The 25125-nt window shown below is 45.6% G+C and overlaps 1 protein-coding gene across 4 annotated transcripts in view; it reads right to left on the minus strand.

Annotated features, from left to right (window-relative positions):
* The window catches only part of POU2F3 (POU class 2 homeobox 3), a 408573-nt gene that overhangs the window by 187175 nt on the left and 196273 nt on the right, over positions 1-25125 (minus strand). For 3 of the 4 annotated variants that reach the window (XM_077250489.1, XM_077250486.1, XM_077250487.1), the window contains exon 2: positions 4493-4564. In XM_077250489.1, the coding sequence (XP_077106604.1) occupies positions 4493-4556 (64 nt within the window). In that variant the 5' untranslated portion in view covers positions 4557-4564. Of the gene's footprint in view, positions 1-4492; positions 4565-4976; positions 5089-25125 lie in introns of those variants that run through there. The other variant, XM_077250488.1, reaches the window with a different exon arrangement.

A 25125-nucleotide genomic window follows, 5' to 3' on the forward strand; every position in this document is an offset into this window, starting at 1 on the left:
CTTGACTGGTGTAGTATGGGCCCGGTGGGCCCGTCTCATCTGCTCACCAGGCCCCTACCAATGCTGCGGCAGTTAAACGCTATTGATGTGCGGGTGCGCGTTAACAGCCGCCAGCCAATCAGAGGCTGGCAGCTGACATCAGCTGCAGGCCCGCAGTACGCACGTCACTGGCATCTGATGTCATTGTCAGTCGCCGGCGAGTGTGCGCTGCTGGAGGGAGCTTCGCCGCTGGAGCACGGACAGGTGAGGAGAACTCTTTTTTTTTCCATTGCGAACGGGCGGCAATCCGGGGGGCCCTGCCAGAATGCTGGACACTGGGGGCAGAGATGGAGGACACACTGAGGGCAATATGCTGGACACACTGAGGGCAGGATGCTGGACACACTGGGGGCAATATGCTGGAGACACTGGGGCAGATTGCTGGACACACGGGGGGCAATATGCTGGACACACTGGGGGCAATATGCTGGACAAACTGGGGGCAGGATGCTGGACACACTGGGGGCAGGATGCTGGACACATTGGGGGCAGGATGCTGGACACACTGGGGGCAGGATGCTGGACACATTGAGGGCAGGATGCTGGACACATTGGGGGCAGAGATGCTGGAGACACTGGAGGCAGAGATGCTGGACACATTGGGGGCAGGATGCTGGACACATTGGGGGCAGAGATGCTGGACATTGGGGGCAGAGATGCTGGACACTGGGGGCAGAGATGCTGGACACACTGGGGGCAGGACTGGAGACAGATGGGGCAGGATTGGAGACATGGGCAGAATGTAGATACGGGGTATGATCGGAGAGATGGGGCAGAATGAAAGACATGGGGCAGGATTGGAGACAGATCGTGCGGGATCATGGGGCAGGATGGATACAATGAAGACTGATGGGGCAGGATGGGGAGATCATATGGGGCAGCATGGATACTCATGAGGGCAGGATGGGAGAACATATGGCTGGTGCCAGGAATGAGATACATGGGGCCAGGATGGGGGATATTATTATTACCATAGGGGCTAATTAAGGGATTTTATTACTGCAGTGATGTATTTATTTTATTTTTTGAGGACACTGTTTTAAATGGGGGGGCGGTCCTGTTACTGTGTAGAGTGACACTATGTCGCCTCTTTTTCTTCATGTGGTGTAATGTAGAAGTTGGGAAAAATTAAGTAATGTGTTCTGCAAGCGGAGCTCGAGATAACTGTGTTATTTCCTGCAGAGACGAGTTCTGGCTGGATGAAGTGATGGCGGTCTGTGCTGGATGAAAGATGAAGGACTTCACCTAGAGACGTCACTGGTGAGTCAGTGTTACCTATACACTATACACTGTATACTATATACTGAACTGAAGGGTAAATTGACTAGATCAATGGATGTTTGACAGGTTACAGTTTCACACAGCAACTATTTTTCTGGAATAATCTGGTTCAGGTTTATGATGACCCCGTCGCATGACCCCGTCGCATGACCCCGTCACATGACCCCATCACATGACCCCGTCACATGACCGGGGGGCGCACAGTGTCTGAACAGCCCGGGGCCCTGGCTACCCTTAATCCACCCCTGCATATATTGCATGAGGAACAGTGTAAAAAATAAATAAAACAAATTCTTCACATGCCGTTGATTTGTTCATTCTGCATTCCAAAGATCGCAGTAAGTCTCGGCTTACATTTATCCTGTGCTCTACTCTGAGCACTTACACCGGGGTTTCCATGTAATTCTCTGAAATAGGTGAACCCCCGGCAGAAGATTCCCTATAGTGAGGCAAATGAAGGCACTGTGAACACTGTCTGATCTGTGATTAGTCTTTCTAGGTTTCAACATGTTTGACATGTCTGTAGCGATGACAGCCCGCCTAACTTATTGGTGCATGTCTCCAGAAGCATGAGATGGTCACTACCATGTACCGGTGATTGCAACATACTGGGTTTTACAATGGCAGTTTTCACTCAGCAACATCCATTGCTGCTTGTTTCTGGAAAACACCCATGGAGTCAAAATCGTCACTACACCTGTAAATAAATTCCCAAAGGGGTATAATTTCCAAAATGGGGTCACTTGAGGGGGGATTCTGCTTTTCTAGCACTTAGGGCTCTGTATATAGAGTCCACAAACTATTCTAGGAAAATCTGCGCTCCAGGAGGCAAATAGCGCTGTGTCCCTCCCGAGTCTCTCCGTATAGCTAAGCAGTACTGTACAGTCACGAACGTTTGTCCTGATGAAGAGGTCCTGCGTGACCTCGAAAAGCGTAGACTTTTAAACCTGTTTAAATAAATCTTTTAATTTCACCAATTATTCGATTTCAGCAGCGTATAATGATACTTCCGTTTTTCTCCTCTATGAAAAAAATCATCTCAGAATCAGTGGGATCCATTGAAGCGTTCCAGAAGTATTACCACATAAAGTGACAGTGGTCGGAATTGTAAAATTTGGCTTGGTCATTAAGGTGCAAACAGCCATGGAGGGCAAAGGGGTTAATTATATGATGTCATAAACCTAATGAAAAACACAAGATGACTGCAATATATTAAGATGAAAACATTGATGGGAGGAGGTGTGCTTCTTTAATAAAAAGACATTTTATTCAGGGAACACAATCAGTGAGAAGCAGGTGACTATAACGTCCTGCGGCCAAGTTACACAGGAGGAACATGTGGTTTCCAAAAAAAACAAATATTGCCTGAAAATACAACGCACATTCTGCTCTGAAGAATAAGAATGACTTTGTTTTACTTTTCAAACACTGATTAGACTAAACTGTATGTATGGAAGTGTAATAGTATCACTCTATTTAATCTTCCGCTTAATCTCAGAACCTGACACCTTATTGATTTTCGATATTTTAATTATTTTTCAGTGTCTTCTTATATCTGCTGTTGCTCGGCGTATACTTGTAAAGGGAAGGATCCAGCAGTATGTAGCATTCAGAGCTCTCCGCATCGGCAGCCATCTCACCACACTGTCATTACTGATGTGACTACTGACACTGATGGAATATACTGTAGCTGTGTGACAACGCCTTTCCATTCCAGTGATTACGGGTGTATGGAGCGGCAGAAGACCTGCCTACAGAAGACCTGCCTACAGACGCCACTCATACCATGTACTCCACAATTTACCAAACTTTTCTCGTACTTCTCATCATTTTATGATTACTAGTTTTGATTCTTATTGATAGATTATGAATGAAACAATTCATTTTGAAATGTCCTTATAAAATGTAACATCATGTAACCGTAAATGTTATGTGGCAGCCGTGTACTAAGGGAACGGACATTTCCAATAACCTTACAGCACTACTTTGGTGTATTTTTGTTATTTCTGGTACTGAAGTGTTATCGCTAATGTCTGTTCCCTGCGTCTAGTAAAATACTTACAGCTCGCCGTCTTCTACTGTTCCCAGCCCCGCTCCGGTCCATGTGACCCGAGCTGAGACCAGCCGGATCGTTCCAATGTAAGTCTATGTAAGCTTTTCAATGTAAGTCTATGAGAGACCCAGAACAAAGTCCAAACAAGGCTTTCATAGACTCACAATGACAGCTTGTGCTGTAGGCTCTCATTTCGGGCCAGTCAAGAGCTGTAACCACAAGAAGGTAGGCCGGAGCGGCGCCAGCACCAGGAGAACATAAGTATTTTACTACACATAGGGAACAGACCTCAGTGATACCACTCCAGTGCTGAAATAAAAAAAATACATCGGAGTGGCACTGTAAGTGCCGTAATAAAAGTTACATACTTAATTTTAAACATAAGCCACCAGTAAGGAATATACAAGAAGGGAATAGCTGTAATATATTCTTTGTAAGAAAGCAGGAAAATGTAAACAATTTATACCAATATGTCCACAATATAATCAACTTGTTAAGTAAGACATACAAAAATATTACTTTATTGGATAATCTAATTTTCTATCTATCTATCTATCTATCTATCTATCTATCTATCTATCTATCTATCTATCTATTATCTATCATCTATCTATCTAATATCTATCTATTATCTCTATATCATCTATCTATCTATCTATCTATCTATCTATCTATCATCTATCTATATATTATCTATCTATCTATTATCTATCATCTATCTATCTAATATCTATCTATTATCTCTATATCATCTATCTATCATCTATATATCTATCTATCTATTATCTATCTATGTATCATGTATCTATCATCTATCTATCTACCTTTGGCATCATGTATTGTTATATACCATTTTCTCTAGGACCACTTCATTATTTCTTGCGACCCCTATGTATATACAATATCGGATGTATCGTACAATGATATAGAACCGGTGAAATGATTTTTATTGTACATTGTGATAGTCTTTTGTCACCTTGTGATATGTTGGGAGACCATGCCCTCCCTTCCTCACTATATAAATGTGACATACAGTAAAACACTACTAAACTCCACATAATGTGCTGACAAAACTGTGCTTGTCAGGTCCCTATTTCCTCCCCGGAGCTGCGCTCTTACCATTCTGTAGATGATGACCACCGGCGTTCTGCTGCTCCTCTGTGGAATCTGGTTCACGGCTCATGTTAATACCTGAGAAGAGTCCAGGAAAAGAAGTCAATTTTAATAAATGTTTATGGTATCTCTCTAAACAAATCATTGGATTACAATAAAATTCATTGGACTTTCAAATTCGGGTGTACACAAGGCATTATCATATTCATCAGGCGGGGAGTGGCAGAACCTCACAAGTCCTCTACATCTGGCCAAGTCTGGTCACCTATCTGCAGGATCCATTGCCCGGGAAGATAAATCAATGACAATCGGGGCAGATGTGAACGGTAACATTCAAAATCGTGTGACACATGGCAGCAACTTCTCCCATACAAGATCTGATATATTCCCTACTATACAAGTCATTTATGTGAGAGCTACATAGGTAACCTCCCTTAAAGGGAACACATAAGAGCAGATCTCTCTCCAGCACACGTGCGGCTCTCCTCACCTGAATTTCGCCTGTACCACTCTATGTCGGCCTCTCCAGATGAGATCTATGGCCGCTCCTGCAGTCTGCGCTACGTCTCTCCTCCAGGTGATCCACAAGTCAGTTGGAGAAGAGGAATATTTTATACAAATTACACTGACCCCCCTCCTCCCTTTTCAGGGCTTTTAACCCTTAGTACTCATGTAAACCAAACAGATAAAGGAGATCATTTGCATATGCCACAGGCAGCCAGTCACATCACAGCTGTCAGGGAGAATTTGCATAAGATAACAATGTGCTGGTCTCGGGGCATTTAAACTTTTCTGAAGTTAGTAAAAAAAAAGTCTAATGAAAAGCCTTAAAATGAGACAAAAATCCGTACGGGAACAATCAGAATGAACTGACTAGTGCCATCTCATTTATTATTATATAAACAATAATTAGGTTCAATTATTGAAAATCTACAATAACTAAAAACTGCAAAATTACAAATGTTTCATATCACAACAATATAATAACTAGCAATAAGCACAACAAAACAAAGTAGCAATTTTACGGAGTAAAAGCAGTAATTCTGGGATGTATACAGCAGTAATAACTAGAAGTGTATGGGGCCATAATATTAGGAGGAACAAATATACAAATCCACACACAGTACAAGTAAAATCAACAATCAACACAAACTGGCTAGTACTATAGTACTGTGAAAAAGTTTTAGGAAGGTGTGTAAAAAATAGTTTGAATGTAAGAATGCTTTAATAAAAAAAAAAGAATAGTTCATTTTTAACAAAAATCCAAAGTGAATGAACAAAAGAGAAATCTAAGGGGTCATGCAGATCTTGGTCCAATCACAAGTCTACCTGCTGGAGCATGACAGCTTTTTCGTTACCCAGAGTACTTTAATTTAGACCGATATTTCTTCGTGGGGGGTTTTATGAAAATATCTGAATTTTGACCAAAATTTTGAAAAATTTGCAATTTTCAAACTTTGAATGTTTACCCTTAACCAGATTCTCATACCACACAAACTAGTTAATAAACAACATTTATCATCTAATATCTAATTTATGTCCTTTTTCTTTTTTTAAATGTCCTCTTACTTATTAGAAGGGTTTAAAATTTAGCAGCAATTTTTCAAGGAAATGTACAACTCCAATTTTACAGACCTATTCGGTTTTGAAATGACTTTGAGAGGGTTTTTATATTAGAGAACCCCAAAAGTTATATCATTTTTGAAACTGCACCCCTCAAAATATTCAAAACTGTTTTCTCAAAAATTGTTAACCCGTTAAGTGATTCGAAGGAATTACTGTAATGTGGAATAAGAAAAATATTTTTTTTCCTTCAACTAACGTATTGATTCAAACCTGTCATTTTCATAAAGGGTAAAATTAAAAACGGACCCGCAATTTGTTAGATAACTTCTTCTGAACATAACAATATCCCATATGTGGTAAAAAAAAAACCCACTGTTTGGGCACACAAAAGATATTCAATTTCTGGAGTGCAGATTTGGCTTGCAGACTCCTTGTCACCCTTGCAGAGCCCCTGAGGCATCACAACAGCAGAAACCTCACAGAAGTTATGCCATTATGGAAACTAGATTTCTCAAATAATTCATCTAAGGGATGTGTTGAACATTTTGTACTTGCAGGGACTAGGGTTGAGCGACTTTTACTTTTTCAGGATCGAGTCGGGTTTCGCGAAACCCGACTTTGTCAAAAGTCGGGTTGGGTGAAATCGGCCGATCATTGCGAAAAGTCGGGGGCCGACTGAAACATGAAACCTAATGCAAGTCAATGGGGAATAAAAGTCGGCAGTGAGTGGAGGACAGGAAAACACCTACAGAGCCCATTTTAATGTCAAAAACATCAATTATTGTTACTTAAGCATGTCAATCTTAATTAACCTTATAATAATAGTTAGGTATTGAAAATTGGGGGTCATTTGGTTAAAGTTGTGGGGGGGGGGAGGGCTGGCTCAATTTTTTCTTGGGCCCAGGAAATGTGGAATACGTCACGGCGGTGGAGCAGGGAGAGGTAAGTATTTCAACTTTGCAAGTGCTGTGATCCTGAGCAAGCAGGGGGGGCACACTCGTTCACATTGCCACTGGCACAGGGCTCCTCAAAGTACGGCGTTGTGATTGACGGCGGGGGCGCCTCCCACCGGCAGAGACACTTTTGCGTACTATGAGGGGCCCTGTGCCAGTGACGTTGCCAATGAGTATGCCCCCCCACCTGTTGAAGGAACCTGCACTTTCATCTGCACCTTCCTCTTTGTCCCCATGTAAGGTGGTATAGTATGCGGGAAGGGGAACCTGAGTTTCAGCAGGGTCAGATTCAGGCTGTGTAGAGTGCAAGGGGAATGTAGTGGTCTGTGTCAATGTACCAGCAGACTCATCTAGCAGTGGCTGGGCAATGGGCAGGAATGAGGAGGAAACACAGATATAGGCCCAAAATAAAAAAAAGTAGGCTAAAAGCTGTTAAAAATTGGTAACAGGAGTAAACAGGCGGCATTGGTTTGTTCAGTGGAGGAGAACAACAATCAGCGGCAGACACCGTTAGTAGGCCCAACCAAACAAGTAGGCCAAATGCAGTTTCATATTCTAAATATAGGCCGAAAGCCTGAAGATTGAAGCTCAGCTTTGTGTAGTAGAGGAAAACAAGAGGCTGCAGCAGACAACGTTACTAGGCCCAAACCAAGAACTAGGCCAAATGTAGTTTCATATTGTTGTTACAGGCCGAAAGCCTGAAGCTTCAAGCTCAGCTTTGTTTAGTAGAGGAAAACAAGAGGCGGCAGCAGACAATGTTGCTAGGCCCAACCCAACAAGTAGGCCAAATGCAGTTTAATATAAAAAATATTTAAACGAAAGCCTGAAGATTGAAGCGCAAGAAAAATAAAGCAGGAGAACCCCAAGGAGCGGCAGACAACGTTAGTAGGCCCCAACCCAACAAGTAGGCCAAATGCAGTTTAATATTTGAAACGGGACAACAGTTGAAGTTCAGCTTTGTTCAGTGAAGGAAAAAAAAGATGCAGCGGCAGACACCGTTATTACGCCCAAATAATAAAGACAGTGGTAGTAGGCGCAAAGTATTAAATGGAGTCCAGGGCCCCTGTATATTTTAACTATCATCTATCATTTCAAATAATTCGTATTGGCAGTGCCATTTCAGGTTTTACCCGCACAGACTACACAGTGGTGGAGCTGGGAGAGGTAGTATTGCAAGTGGTAGAGCACAGTTCAATCTGGGGGGGAACACTCTCTCGTGGGCGGCGGTACTGGCACAGGGCCCCTCATATAACGACGGTGTAATATGAGTTGTGGTTCAGTGTCTCCCCCCAAAAAATGAGGAAGTCTGGTGGAAGAGGCCGTGGGCGGGGGTTGTCAGCTGGTACTGATGGAGCTGGTGGTGCTGCATCTCATGGTAGTGGCAAAAGCACAGTAGCACCTAAGGCAGGAGGTGTTCAGCCTGCGTCATCGTCTGGCTACACAAGGCCTCGAAGGCTGTTATGATCCTAGTGGCAAGGATCGCAAATCTGACTAGCTAAGAAACTGAACCGACAACTAGCTCTGGGGAAGTGGTAACTGAATTGACCGCAACCTGATCCTATCCGCAAACAACTATAAGTAGCCGTGGAACGTTACCTGGAAATCCTAGACGTCTCGTCACGGCCTGAGAAACTGACTATTCCTAGAGAGAAAGTAAGTCCTCACTTGCCTCAGAGAAATGACCCCCAAAGATATAGAAAAGCCCCCCACAAATATTAACGGTGAGTTAAGGGGAAAGCACATACGCAGAGATGAAATAGATTTAGCAAATGAGGCCCACTAACACTAGATAGCAGAAAATAGGAAGAGAACTGTGCGGTCAATGAAAAACCCTATTCAAAATATCCACGCAGAGATTGCTCGAGCCCCGCACCAACTAACGGTGCGGGGGAAGCAACTCCGTACCCCAGAGCTTACCAGCAGCAAGAAATCACATATTAGCAAGCTGGACTAAACTCATCATAAACAGAAATCATATTGCAGACAGATGAGCAAAAAATAATTAAACCGAACTTAGCTTCTCATGAAGAGACAGAAAACCAAAATAGTCAGGAGTAATCAGAATAGCACTGAATACACCGACAGCCGGCAACAAGTGGAGGTGAAGCAGAGCTAAATAGGAACCTCCCTAGAGAATAACGAGGCAGCTGATCCAGCCACAGACCCGCAAGATAACAAACAAAGCCACCAGGGGGAGCCCAAAAATAAAACTCACGCAATACCACCTGTGACCACAAGAGGGAGCCCGAAAACAGAGTTCACAACAGAAGGCTCCCTTACCTGGGAGTAGGAAAACAGCTTTTAAAGCCGGAGAAGCAGGAAAAAGTGTTGTCTTTCCTTGCTGACTCACCCTCTAGCTCTTTCGCCTCCTCTTCCCAAAGTTCTAAATGTAAGAGCAGCCAGTCGTCAGTGGATGCTACCGGTCAGGAAAAAGACGTTTCTTTGTGTCCTTCTCCCAAACCAAAAGTGAAGGATGCAGCAGGCGACACTACAGGTTACTCCATGGAGCTCTTTACACATACCGTGCCTGGGTTCAAAAGGGAAATTGTACACTGCCAATTACAAGAAGAATAGGACATGGAGTGCACTGATGCACAGCCACAGCTAGATTGTGATGCTGTTCCATTGACTCTGATCACTACATTGCCCTCGCAGTTTACTGAGCCAGAATGTGACCCTGATGAGACTATGGTGCCCTGTCCCGAACGCTATAGCACCTTACACGGTGACACTGAGGAAGGTGCACATGACATTGAGGAGGAGGTGATAGATGACCCAGTTGTTGACCCAGATTGGCAGCCATTGGGGGAAGAGGGTGCCGCTGTCACTAGCTCAGAAGCGGAGGAGGATGATCCACATCAGCCATCTACATTGCAACAGCTGTCATCTGGCAGGCCCGTATCAGGCCAAAAATGTTTGCGAAAAACAAAAACAGTTTTAGGAGAGCGTGGCCATTCGGTGAAAGTAGCACAGCGCACAATGCCTAAAAAGGTTTTCGATAGTAGGAAGAGTGTAGTGTAGCAATTTTTTAACCAAGATCAGAATGATCAGTCAAAAGTTATCTGTAAGAAATGCTCCAAGACTTTTAGCAGAGAGAAGAATCTTCAAAATTTAAATACAACGTGCATGCTTAGACATTTAACCACCATGCACTTGCAAGCCTGGACTAACTACGAAACGTCCCGTACCGTTGGTGAACCTGCTCGGAGTGAAGGTAGTCAGCAATGCTACATTGCTTCCCTCACTGTAAGCCCACCGGTTAGGACACCACCAGCAGCAAATGTGGAGGTATCGTCCTAAGGCCAAAGCAGTCAGGGAATCACAAGGTTATTGGTAGGAAAGACTTTATGTTGGCAATCAACAAGAATACCATAACTCTCTCTCAATCCGCCATGTCCACCACCACCACCACCACTAGTTCCACCATATGCAGCTCTCCAGTCCAGCTCAACAAACAAGAGACTCTCGTTAGGAAAAGAAAGTACTCATCCTCTCATCCGCGTACACAGGATTTGAAAGCCCACATTGCTATACTAATCTCATTACAGATGATGCCCTACCGTTTGGTTGAAAGCAAAGCTTTCAAAGACCTGATGGCCCACGCAGTACCACGCTATGACCTACCCAGCCGACACTTCTTTGCGAGAAAAGCCATCCCAGCCCTCCACCAGCATGTCAAAGACCGCATTGTCCATGCCTTGAGGCAATCAGTCAGTGGAAAGGTGCACCTCACAACAGATGCATGGACCAGTAGGCATGGTTGGGGACGTTACATGTCCATCATGGCGCACTGGGTTAATGTGTGGGATGCAGGGTCCACAGGGGGCAGCCATAGTGCGACAGTTCAGCCTATCCCACAGTCTCAGGAAAAAGTTGGCATACGGCGTTCGCCACTCCTCCTCCTCCAGAAGTGAAAGCTCATGCACAGAGCGCAGTCGCCCTACCACTCCATCCGCAGCTGCCAGCGTTGCACACGGGGTGTCCCATTATGGAACAGCTAGTGGTAAGCGTCAGCAGGCTGTGTTTCAAATGAAGTGTTTGGGCGACAACAGACACACCGCGGAAGTACTGGTGGAGTACTTGCAGCAACAAACTCAGTCATGGCTGGGCAGTGTACATCTTGAGGCAGGCAAGGTATTCAGTGATAGCGGAAGGAATTTTATGGCTGCCATAGCCCTTTCAGAACGGAAACACATACCTTGCCTGACTCACACCTTTAACCTGGTGGTGCAGGGCTTCCTCAAAAATTATCCAAAGTTACCAGCCCTGCTCCTGAAGGTGCAAAGACTTTGCTCACACATCCGCCGGATGCCCATACACTCCAGCCGTATGCTGAACCATCAACGATCGCTGAATCTTCCCCTGCACCGCCTAATAATCGACGTTGCAACAAGGTTGAACTCCACACTGCACATGATTCAGAGGCTGTGCGAACAGAGGTGTGCAGTTATAAATTTGTGGGCAGATACACGGGCAGGCACTTGGATGGCAGACATGGAGTTGTCTGGTGTGCAGTGGTCGACGCCATCATAAGCATTAACATCCCACTTATGCGTCTGCTGATGCAAAGTTTGACGCACATTAAGGAGCAGGCGAGGAGGAGGGAAGCCTTGATGACAGTCAGCCATTGTCTGCTCAGGGAACTGTCCAGGACGAATTGGCGGACGAAGAGGATGAGGAGGAGGATGATGGTGATGAATATGTATGGGAGGAGGATGATTCTCAGGTGGCAATAGAAACTGGTGGCATTGCAAGGTCTGGTACAGGTTTATTGAGGGACACTTGTGATGTTGATTTGCAAGAACGTGGGCCTCAACCCAGCAGAAACAGTTAATTCACACCTGGAACATTGGCCCACATGGCTGAGTATGCCTTGCGTATCCTAAAAAGGGCCCCCCGCATTTTTAAAACGATGACCGATGACGACAACCAGTTGGCCTGCCTCCTGGATACAAGATATAAAGGAAAACTGCAAAATATCATGCCACATGAGAACCTAGGTCAAATATTGGCTACCAAACAAGCAACTCTTGTAGACCGTTTGGTTCAGGCATTCCCAGCACACAGCGCCGGTGATGGCTCTCACACGAGCTGCAGGGGGCAACATGGCAGAGGTGCTAGAGGTGCAGAAATCCGAAGTGGCGTTGGACAGAGGGGTTTTACGACAAGGTTGTGGAATGATTTTGCAATGACCGCTGACACGACAGGGACAGCTGCATTGATTCAAAGTGACAGGAGACAGCATTTGTCCAGTATGGTTACAAACTACTTTTCCGCCCTTATCAATGTTCTCCCTCTCAGGTCATTCCCCTTTGATTACTGGGCATCTAAACTAGACACCTGGCCTGAATTGCCAGAATATGGATTACAGAACCTCGATTGCCCTGCTGTCAGTGTGCTTTCAGAAAGAGTGTTCAGTGCTGCTGGTTCAATACTGACCGAAAAAAGGACAGGTCTGCCTACCAAAAATGTTGATTAGCTAACCTTCATTTAAATTAACCAATCATGGATTTCACATTCTTTTGCCCCACCTTCCCCTGCTGACACGTAGCTTGCCTGAAAGATGACTTGCTTTTGGGGGGAGACACTGAACCCTAACTCTGTCCCTGTGGGATAACACAACACTATGAACGTGGAAGAAAGTGTCTGCCTGATTTATACGACACACTAGCAGTACAGCTGAATATACACTGTTTGAGAATTTGATTCTCCATTTTTGGGGAGGAGACACTGAACCCTAACTCTGGCCCTGTGGGATAACACAACACTATGAAAGTGGCAGAAAGTGTCTGCCTGATATATACAACGCACTAGCAGTACAGCTGAATATACAGTGTGAGAATTTGAATCTCCATTTTTGGGGGGGAGACACTGAACCCTAACTCTGGCCCTGTGGGATAACACAACACTATGAACGTGGAAGAAAGTGGCTGCCTGATATACGACGCACTAGCAGTACAGCTGAATATACACTGTGTGAGAATTTGAATCTCCATTTTTTGGGGGGTGACACTGAACCCTAACTCTGGCCCTGTGGTATAACACAACACTATGAACATGGAAGAAAGTGTCTGCCTGATATACGACGCACTAGCAGTACAGCTGAATATACACTGTGTGAGAATTTGAATCTCCATTTTTTGGGGGGAGACACTGAACCCTAACTCTGGCCCTGTGGGATAACACAACACTATGAACGTGGAAGAAAGTGGCTGCCTGATATATACAACACACTAGCAGTACAGCAGAATATACACTGTGTGCGAATTTTATTCTCCCTTTTTTTTGGGGGGGGAGACACAGAACCACAACTCTGGCCCAGTGGTATAACAGTAAACTATGAATGTGGCAGAAAGTGGCTGCCTGATATATACGACACACTAGCAGTACAGCAGAATACACACTGTGTGCGAATTTTAATCTCCCTTTTTTTGGGGGGGAGACACAGAACCACAACTCTGGCCCAGTGGTATAACACAACACTATGAACGTGCCAGAAAGTGGCTGGAATTATTATTTAAAAAAAAAAAATAAATAAAAAATAACAAGCTCCCTATAATGAGCTCAGGACAAGTATGGCAGCAATAAAAAGGACTGCTGAACACAAAAATGTGGACAAATAAACAAGATAGGTAACTGTGCAGAAAGGAGCAACAGGAATTTTGCTTTTAAAAAAGCAGTTGGTTTGCACAGCACCGTGCACACAACTGCGGTGACAGCGTCATATGAAACGCGACTTTGGCGCTCTGATCGTGTACCGCATGGCTTATCCCACACTAGGATCGGTTCGGGTTTCATGAAACCCGACTTTGCCTAAAAGTCGCCGATTTATGAAAATGACCGATCCCTTTCGCTCAACCCTAGTAGGGACTATACAACATTGGGACGTAAACACACACAAAATATTATTTTCCAGTAAAATGTTGTTTCAGCCCCAAATTTGTCATTTTCACAAGGGTTAATAGGGAAGAATGGACCAAACAATTTGTTACACATTTTCTCTAGAACACGATGAGAAATACATGGTTGAAAACAACAGTTTGGGCACAAAGAAGGACTGAAAGGGGAAGGAGCACTATTTGATTTTTGGAGCACAAATTTAGCTGGCATAGACAGCGAATGCCTTGTTGCATTTTCGGAGCCCCTGAGGTGCCAAAAATGAAGAAACCCCCCACAAATGACAACATTTTGGAAACTAAACCCCTCAAGAAATTATTCTAGGGGAGAATTTTTAACCCACCGGCATTTCACAGAATTGAATTCTCTTTCACTAAAATTTTTCCTTGGTTTCAAATTTTTCGCTCTTCCAATGGGAGACATTAGAAAATGGATGTCGTAGTTTGGGATGCAATTTTGTAACACCTGTACCGATTTCTGCTTCGGGTTTTAAGTGGTGCCACACCGTTGTTATGGGTGATGCTTCATACAATCAATCCTATTTTATTACAGGGACTTGTGGACGGGGTTAATCTTGTTGACTTGGTTTCTGTCTCCTGACCTCTTGGCTTTGACCATGCTTCACAACCAATCCTACCTCTGGTTCGCATTTCCATACAGTGGGAGTAATCCACTGAATCATGTTGCAAAACCAGATCCCAGTATAAGCAGGTTGTGGGATGCACTGACGGACAGGAGGCAGATCAAGGGTTAACAAGGGGTTTAATGAACAATAGTTACTCCTCGCAGGGAGATATATACACAAGGAGCAAGGCAACTAATACAAATAATACTCTTAACATTTTGGGCATCAGCCATGGGTGTGCTCCTGCCCGTGACTGAGTACGTTTAGATTACGTGACAAAAAGGGATCTGTCACAGTTCTGTGAAAAAATGGGGGAAACGTCCCTGGCATTAACGATGTCCTCCTGTGGTTCTGATGATGGCGGTGTCCTCTGGTGGTCCTGGCGGTGGCGATGTCCTCTGGTGAACCTGGCGATGGTGGTGATAGTCTGTGGTATTATCAAGGGCAATTGCGCCAACGGATGAAGGGAGGAAGGAGGTATAGTCTCTTCCCTCAGCGGTGAGAGTCCCTACACTGCCGGACCCTGTGACACTGTCCCGACACACTCTATAATGGCCAGCTCGGTCCGCTGTGCCATACCGATGAGTGCCTGTATCCCGTACACAGACCTTGCCTCTCACGGTCAGTACACCTGGCCTGGGCATTCTTGTCAGTATCGTCGGCTGAGTCAGCAGGCTCTTAAAGGTCCGCAATGTTGACAGCGTTATCTGTGGTGTCTCAGCGGGAACCCACCAGTCAGTTACTGTCAGCGCGCCCCATCGCCTCACAGCTGATCTTCTCTGACAGGACTCTCGCGCGTGCGCCGTTCCCGCCTGAACTGTTTGAATTTCTGTACGAGCCTTAACCATGCCCCCTTCTCTTGAGCACAGGGACACCCCAAGCTCTCCCCACTGTATCCTAGGTGACAGACCCGACGGTTCCAGACCCGTTACGTATGAGGCAATCCTGGTTAGTTTCTCCCCCTTACATTCCCCCACTCTTTGTGCTCGCCATTCTACGGGCGAGAGTTCCTGCAAGAGGCGTTGACATTCTTTTATGTTTCAAACAACTTGTTGCCAAACAAAATTTTCCTGGCCAAATCGGTTTGGGAGTTGTCCTGCTGTCGAACGTTCAGAACGTTGTAAGCTGGGAAATTCAGTTAGTTCTGCTTGAGTACTTGAATCAGGCAGTATAGACAAAGGTGTGGGCTCACTATGCCCTGGAGAAACGGCCCTTGTAGGAATTTCCGGAGTCTCTGGAGTCTCAGATTTCTGTTCTTTTATTTTCTATCCCTGTAGGTTCAGCGTACTTGTCATCTTCTTCATCACTTGCAATGGGTAGTGGATCCTCAAGGGCATTGTGCTTTTCTTTCTCTATTCGCATGGGATCTCTAGACACGCAGGGGCGTAACATGTTTCGGTGTACAACACGAGAAGTATCGTCGTCACCTTTGGGTTGGACTTCGTAAACCGGTCCTTCACAGTTGACTCATCACCGTACATGGTGCGGTGTCTTTTCCCATCGATGATCCAATTTGTTTCGAGGATGCTTCTCTCTGATTAAGACCCAGTTGCTGGCCTGTAGAGCTGTCCCCCGTAGAGGAGCCATTTCTGGATGTGCCAACTCTCGAAAACGGGTCTGCGCCAGACGATGTAGAGTCTCTAGTCGATAACGATGCTCTTGGACCCAGCTTGACAACCCCGTCCTTGAGTAGTCCTCCTCAGAGTCAGCTCCAACTCAGCGATCTATTTTCCTGGCTGGCCAAAAAGCAGAGTATAGGGCGTGTATCCGGTGGTGCGATGTACCCGATTGTTATACGCCCACACTAGTTCTGCTACATAGTCCGGCCAATGGGCCTTATGATCCTCTTCTAGGGTTCTCAACATTTGTATGAGGGTTTGATATAACCGTCACATGCTCCGTTGCTCTGAGGATGATAAGGAGTCGTCCGAGATTTCTCAATTCCATACAATTGATGTAGTTCTTCCATAACTCGCTCTAAGAAGCAAGCCCCTTGGTCTGAGTGAATTCTCTTCGGGCAGCCATACACTTGAATTAAGTTTTTACAGATGGCGTAAGCTGCAGTCTCAGAGGTTTGGTCCTGAGTCAGGATCACTACCGGGAACTTAGTGAAGTGGTTGATCATTACTAAACAATGTTCATACCCTTGATGGGCTAGGTCTATTGTTAAATAATCGATCATTAATACTTCCAATGGAGCCTAGGTTACGATAGTTTGTGTAGGGGCCCTCTGCTCCGGAGGTTTGACCAGCTCACAGTTCCTACAGAGTTGGCAGACTTCTTCCACCTTTATTTTTAACAGTGAATGATACACTAGTCTTTGCAGCCAATGAAAGTTTTATTCTGGACCAAAGGGAGCCCCTTTTTCATGTGTATCTGTAGCCACTTGATGTATTAGATTTTCAGGAATCACCACTTGCCAGGTGACAGATAGGGCCCGTTGTAACTGTACTTTTCTCTTCCACAATCCTTCTTTTAGGTGGAGCCTCTCCCATTGCTGGAGTATCTGTTTCATTCCAGGGGACAGGTTCTCTCTCTATCCTCCCGTGTAGGCAGTTGGTTGAGGGCCACCCATTGCCAAAGTCGGGCGAGCTCTTCATCTTCCTGCTAAATCCATACCCACTCATCATGAGGCTGCTCCAATACTCCCCCCCGGAATTTTTGCCTGTTCCAGTTCCCTCGTAGCCGTCAACTTCCTGACAGATCCGTGGAACTTCGGCACTTCACTAACCTCCAGCTCTTCATCCCAGTTAGGGCTGGGTTGCCCATAGGGGAATCTGGATAATGCGTCTGCATGGGTGTTTTCAGCCCCCCCATTTGTAGGCTATTCTGTACCGGTATTTGGCCATTTGAGCGACCTAGCGTTGTTCCAAAGCCCCTAATTTTGCGTTTTCTAAATGGGCCAGAGGGTTGTTATCCATGCGCACCTGTACTTCTGATAAGGATAGGTACTCCGCAAACTTTTCTGTCATGGCCCAGACTAGTGCTAACAGTTCTAGTTTGAATGAGCTGTAATTGTCTGGGTTTCGTTCAGAGTTATGAATGGAGCGACTCGCATAGGCAATCACCCTCCCTTTTCCATCTTGGATCTGTGAAAGCACTGCTCCAAGCACATGTAAGCTTCCATCTGTATGAAGAATGAAGGGTTGAGGGAAATCGGCATAGGCCAGGACCAGGGCCTATGTCAGAGCCATTTTCAAGGTTTGGAACGCTTTCTCCTGGTGCTCTCCCCGATGAATCTTACCGATTTTTCGCTCCTGCTGGTACTCCTTTCAACAGTTCCAATAATGGAGTTGCAATCTGGGTGAAGTTTTTCACGAACCATTGGTAGTACCCAGTCAGTCCTAAGAAGGCTCGGACATCTTTTACGGTTCTAAGGGTCGGCCAGTCTCGCACTGCTGAAATCTTTTCACGAGACGTACGTATACCTTCTGCAGAGACCACATGCCACAGGTACTCAATCTGGGTGCGGAACAGGTAATGTTTAGAAGGTTTCACTTGAAGTCCATGTTCCTGTAGCAAGCTGAGTACTTGCTCCAAATGCTGTAAGTGTTCTTTGAAAGTGGGGGCAAATACAATTATGTCATCCAAATAGATGAGGGTGGCTTCAAAGTTCATATCCCCCAAACATGTCTCCATGAGTCACTTAAAAGTACTGGGAGCATTAGCCAATCCAAACGGCATACTGTTGAACTCGTACAGGCCCATGGGTAGTATAAAGGCTGTCTTTGCTCAGTTGTGTTTTGACATTGGCACTTGCCAGTACCCACTAGCCAGGTCTAGAATGGAGAAGTATTTTGCGTTCCCCAAAGTGGAGAACAATTCTTCAATCCGGGACAGTGGGTATAAATCTCACACCGTACAGGCATTTAATTTGCGATAGTCCACACAGAACTGTAGGGTGCCATATTTTTTACGTACGAGGACAATGGCGCAGCCCACGGGCTCTGAAACTCTCTGATGAATCCATTGTGTAACATTTGTGCTAACATGCCTTTTACCTACTGGTACATTTGCAGTAGAATCTTTCTGTAATGTTCTTTCACAGGTGCAGCATTACCCGTCGGGATCTCATGGGTAATAGCAGTCGTACAACCAAAGTCATCCTCGTGTCTAGCGAACACTTCTTCATAACATCCCAACACAGTCTCCACTTGTTTCACCTGTTGTGGTGTGAACTCTGCCAACTCAGCCCGGGATTGTTCTAGGATGTGACGACCCCTCTTTTGTAATTGAGGTTCGAACACAGGGGTTGTCTCTACAGCTACAGTCCAAGGATCTTGTTTGCTTTTAATTGAACTGCCTGTGTTGGCATAAGTTCTTCTAGCATGCCTACAATTTTTCCGATTTCGCTTCTGGGGGTAAGTGTCAGAGTATCTTCTCTTAGGTTTACACACCGCATGAGTATCTTTCCATCACACATGGAAGCTAATGTCCTGGCTATTAAGAACCCCAATGGTAAACTTTCCTCAGTTGCTAGTTTCAGTTGAACTTCAACCCCTTCCAATGGGGTACACGCTCGAACAGGTAGTGAAATCACACTTTGACCCGAAGGTAAGTTAAGATTGGTGGTGGCTGGCAATAATCACCTTCCCTAACACCTTTCCTTCACACCTTTTCTCTTGTGCCTGGGCCGTCCGGATCAATTGCTGGAACACCTTCCTTTGTGGGGTATGCGGACTCCATTGTTTCAGGAATGCCTTCGGAGATTCGCTAATCAGAAGACTTCAAAACTCTCTGAGTACATTCATTCCAAGCGTAACAGTATGTCCCTGCACGGGGTCGTCAGTGATCAACACCACTCCCTTATGGCCCAGGTCTTTGCCGCAGACTTTAATCTGCATCCACGTCACCCCTGCGACCGGGATGGGCAGTTGATTGGCGGCTGTCAACTTGATCACTGGCCCCCACTCTGGCCTCAAGGCTTCTGTAAAGTGTCTCTTAAAATACTCAAGCATCGTGGTTACTTGAGAGCCTGTATCTACAAGGCAACATACGGCCCATCCATCTATTTCGGCCCATACCAAGGGACTCACTGACACTAAATTGGTGGGACTATCGGTATTCCTTTTAAGCTGTTCTGGCTCCGGGCGGCATCCCCCAGCCTTGGAGCCCTTCAATTTAATGGGTGATGTCGTGGAGGCTGTCCACATTTTGGGCAGACCAGGGCCATATGTCCTAATTCTCCACATAGATAACATGCTAAGGGTTCTCTCCGACGAGAACCTCTTTCATCCCAACGTGGCACTGAGAGGTTTTTGCTTCCGGATGTAGTTATTGAAGTCACTTTTCTTTTAGTCTCGGTCAGATCCTCCCTCATCGATTGGATCTCTTTTTGTAAATCTTCCACCCATCCTGGTTCAGCAGTTGCATTCACGGCCGCCTCCCCGCTCAGGACCTTTGCTGCCGGGATTGTCACCCCCTGTTCCTATCTGCGTGTACGCGCCTCACGTCCCACCTCTGCAAAGGTCATATGTGGGTTCACGCACAAGCACTCTCAGTGCCTGCTTAAGCAATATGTCTCTCATCCCAGTCACTAATTGGTCGCGCAACACCACATCAGTTGGCCCTACTCCTAAGCCGTCTTTTCTGACTATGGCCGTATGAATCTCTTGCACCACACTCCTATACTGGGTCACGGTCTCCCCCTTCCTTTGACCCTGACGGAAAAGCTGCATGCGTAATTCCCCTACGTCTGTGGGGTCCCCATGGTTCTCCTCCAGTATCTGCAATACTTTGTCAAGGGTGTCTCATTCACGGGGGGGCCACATCATAACTGAAACTCTCACCTCCCCATCTAAGGCCATCACAGCGACCTCCGCCTGCAAGGCAGGAACCATAGGGTGCATTCTCATTATCCCCTTTATATGCTCAGTCCAGCTCCACAACATGGTTTTGTTCCCATTAAACTTTGCCCCCAGGGAGATACTAGATCTAGGGCCCTCCCCAGACGCTTGGTCTGCCATGTCCGTATGTGTAGACTGCATCTTGCCGACTACACCAAGTATAAGCAGATAGTGGGATGCAGTGAAGCTGACCAAGGGTTAACAAGGGGTTTAATGTCATGATCTCAATGGCAAGAGAACATAGCATAAGCATATATAGGAACTAGCTCTTGGAAGATGGGAACTGAGCTGACCATGAACTAAACCTAACGCACAACTAGCAGTGGCCGGGTAGCATGCCTACGTTGATTCTAGATGCCCAGCACCAGCCGGAGGACTAAATAATGCTAGCAGAGGAAAATATCAGTCCTAGCTCACCTCTAGAGAAATACCCCGAAAGGAGACAGAGGCCCCCCACATGTATTGGCGGTGAGTTAAGATGAAATAACAAACGTAGTATGAAAATAGGTTTAGCAAATTTGAGGTCCACTTACTACATAGCAGAAGACAGAAAGGACACTTTCATGGTCAGCTGAAAACCCTATCAAAACACCATCCAGAAATTACTTTAAAACTCTGGCATTAACTCATAACACCAGAGTGGCAATTCCTGTTCACAAGAGCTTTCCAGACACAGTAACGAAACTACAGCTGTGAACTGGAACAAAAATGCAAAAACAAACATGGACAAGAGTCCAACTTATCTAGTAGTTGTCTAGGAGCAGGAACAAGCACAGAGAGGCTTCTGATAACATTGTTGACCGGCAAGCAACTAACAGAGCAGCAAGGTTATATAGCGACTCCCACATCTTGATGGGAACAGGTGAACAGAGAAGATGAAAACACCAGTTCAATTCCACCAGTAGCCACCGGGGGAGCCCAGAATCCAAATTCACAACAGTACCCCCCCCTCAAGGAGGGGGCACCGAACCCTCACCAGAACCACCAGGGCGATCAGGATGGGCCCTATGAAAGGCACGAACCAGATCAGAGGCATGAACATCAGATGCATTCACCCAAGAATTATCCTCTTGGCCGTATCCCTTCCACTTGACCAGATACTGGAGTCTCCGTCTGGAAACACGAGAGTCTAAGATTTTCTCCACAACGTACTCCAACTCACCCTCAACCAACACCGGAGCAGGAGGCTCAACGGAAGGCACAACCGGTACCTCATACCTGCGCAATAATGACCGATGAAAAACGTTATGAATAGAAAAGGATGCAGGGAGGTCCAAACGGAAGGAAACAGGGTTAAGAATCTCCAATATCTTATACGGGCCGATGAACCGAGGCTTAAACTTAGGAGAAGAGACCCTCATAGGGACAAAACGAGAAGACAACCACACCAAATCCCCAACACAAAGCCGAGGACCAACACGACGGTGGCGGTTGGCAAAAAGCTGAGTCTTCTCCTGGGACAACCTCAAATTGTCCACCACCTGCCCCCAGATCTGATGCAATCTCTCCACCACAGCATCCACTCCAGGACAATCCGAAGATTCCACCTGACCAGAGGAAAATCGAGGATGAAACCCCGAATTACAGAAAAACGGGGACACCAAAGTGGCAGAGCTGGCCCGATTATTGAGAGCGAACTCTGCCAATGGCAAAAAAGCAACCCAATCATCCTGGTCAGCAGACACAAAACACCTCAGATATGTCTCCAGGGTCTGATTAGTCCGCTCGGTCTGGCCATTCGTCTGAGGATGGAAAGCGGACGAAAAAGATAAATCTATGCCCATCCTAGCACAGAATGCCCGCCAAAATCTAGACACGAATTGGGTCCCTCTGTCAGAAATGATATTCTCAGGAATACCATGCAAACGAACAACATTTTGAAAAAACAGAGGAACCAACTCGGAAGAAGAAGGCAACTTGGGCAGAGGAACCAAATGGACCATCTTAGAGAAACGGTCACACACCACCCAGATGACAGACATCTTCTGAGAAACAGGCAGATCTGAAATAAAATCCATCGAGATGTGCGTCCAAGGCCTCTTAGGAATAGGCAAGGGCAACAACAATCCACTAGCCCGAGAGCAACAAGGCTTGGCCCGAGCACAAACGTCACAAGACTGCACAAAGCCTCGCACATCTCGTGACAGGGAAGGCCACCATAACATCCTTAATGGCATCAGAGAGACCCTCTCTGAAAGTCGCCGCCAGGGCGCACTCATTCCACTGAGTAAGCACAGACCATTTACGGAATCTTTGGCAGTAAATTTCCGCTTCATCTTGCCCCTGAGATAGGGACATCAAAGTTTTTTCTGCCTGAAGCTCCAAATGAGGTTCGTCATAAAGCAACCCCAAGGCCAGAAAAAACGCATCCACATTGAGCAACGCAGGATCCCCTGGTGTCAATGAAAAAGCCCAGTCTTGAGGGTCGCCCCGGAGCAAGGAAATCACAATCCTGACCTGCTGTGCAGGGTCTCCGGCAGAGCGAGATTTCAGGGACAAAAATAATTTGCAATTATTTCGAAAATTCTGAAACCCAGATCTATTCCCCGAGAAAAATTCCGGCAAAGGAATTCTCGGCTCAGATACAGGTGCATGACAAACAAAATCTTGCAAATTTTGTACCTTCGTGGCGAGATTATTCAAACCTGCAGTTACACTCTGAAGATCCATTACAAACAGGTGGACACAGAGCCATTCAAAGATTAGAAGGAGAGAAAAAAAAAAAAAAAAAAAAAAAAAAAATTTCAGCAGACTACTTATTTCTCTCCTTTCTCAGCCAAGGATTTTAACCCTTTAGTGGGCCGGTCAAACTGTCATGATCTCAATGGCAAGAGAACATAGCATAAGCATATATAGGAACTAGCTCTTGGAAGATGGGAACTGAGCTGACCATGAACTAAACCTAACGCACAACTAGCAGTGGCCGGGTAGCATGCCTACGTTGATTCTAGATGCCCAGCACCAGCCGGAGGACTAAATAATGCTAGCAGAGGAAAATATCAGTCCTAGCTCACCTCTAGAGAAATACCCCGAAAGGAGACAGAGGCCCCCCACATGTATTGGCGGTGAGTTAAGATGAAATAACAAACGTAGTATGAAAATAGGTTTAGCAAATTTGAGGTCCACTTACTACATAGCAGAAGACAGAAAGGACACTTTCATGGTCAGCTGAAAACCCTATCAAAACACCATCCAGAAATTACTTTAAAACTCTGGCATTAACTCATAACACCAGAGTGGCAATTCCTGTTCACAAGAGCTTTCCAGACACAGTAACGAAACTACAGCTGTGAACTGGAACAAAAATGCAAAAACAAACATGGACAAGAGTCCAACTTATCTAGTAGTTGTCTAGGAGCAGGAACAAGCACAGAGAGGCTTCTGATAACATTGTTGACCGGCAAGCAACTAACAGAGCAGCAAGGTTATATAGCGACTCCCACATCTTGATGGGAACAGGTGAACAGAGAAGATGAAAACACCAGTTCAATTCCACCAGTAGCCACCGGGGGAGCCCAGAATCCAAATTCACAACAGTTTAATAAACAATAGTTACTCCTCGCAGGGAGATATGTAGACAAGGAGCAAGGTTATACCTAATACAGAGAGAACTAATAGGGGGATAGTTTTTAAAGGAACAGGGGAGAATAATGCAAATAATACTCTTAACACTTTGGGCATCAGCCACGGGTGTCCCGTGACTGAGGACGTTTCGATTACATGACAAAAAAGGGATCTGTCACAGTTCTGTGAAAAAATGGGGGAACTTCCCTGGCGATAACAGTGTCCTCCTGTGGTCCTGATGATGGCGGTGTCCTCTGGTGGTCCTTGCGGTGGCAATGTCCTCTGGTGAAACTGTCGATGGCCGTGATAGTCTGTGGTATTATCACGGGCACTGACCCCAACAGATGCAGGGAGGAAGAGGAATAGTCTCTTCCCTCAGCGGTGAGAGTCCGTACACTGCCGGACCCTGTGACACTATTCCGACACACTCTATAATGGCCAGCTCAGTCCACAGGTGTTTCACAGAATTGAATTCTCTTTCACTAAAATTTTTCTTTAGCTTTAAATTTTTCACTCTTCCAATGGGAAACATTAGAAAACGGATGTCGTAGTTTGGGATGCAATTTTGTAACATCTGTACCGATTTCTGCTTCGGTTTTTAGGTGGTGCCACACCTTTGTTATGGGTGATGCTTCATACTATCAATCCTATTTTATTACAGGGAGTTGTGGATTGGATTAATCTTGTTGATTTGGTTTCAGTCTCCTGTCAGTAGTGGGGCTGTTCTATATATTTAACTACTCACTTGTTTTATGATTCTGTTCCTGAAGTGACCTCTTGGCTTTGACCGTGCTTCACAATCAATCTTACCTCTGGTTCGCATTTCCATACAGTGGGAGCAATCCACTGGATCATGTTGTAAAACCAGATCCCAGTATAAGCAGGTTGCGGGATGCACTGACAGACAGGAGGCAGATCAAGGGTTAACAAGGGGTTTAATAAACAATAGTTATTCCTTGCAGGGAGATATATACACAAGGAGCAAGGCAACTAATACAAATAATACTCTTAACATTTTGGGCATCAGCCATGGGTGTGCTCCTGCCCGTGACTGAGTACGTTTAGATTACGTGACAAAAAGGAATCTGTCACAGTTCTGTGAAACAATGGGGGAAACGTCCCTGACATTAACGGTGTCCTGCTGTGGTTCTGATGATGGCCGTGTGCTATGGTAGTACTGGAGGTGGC

The sequence above is a fragment of the Ranitomeya variabilis genome, chromosome 4 (assembly GCF_051348905.1).
Source record: "Ranitomeya variabilis isolate aRanVar5 chromosome 4, aRanVar5.hap1, whole genome shotgun sequence".
NCBI classification, from domain to species: domain Eukaryota; kingdom Metazoa; phylum Chordata; class Amphibia; order Anura; family Dendrobatidae; genus Ranitomeya; species Ranitomeya variabilis.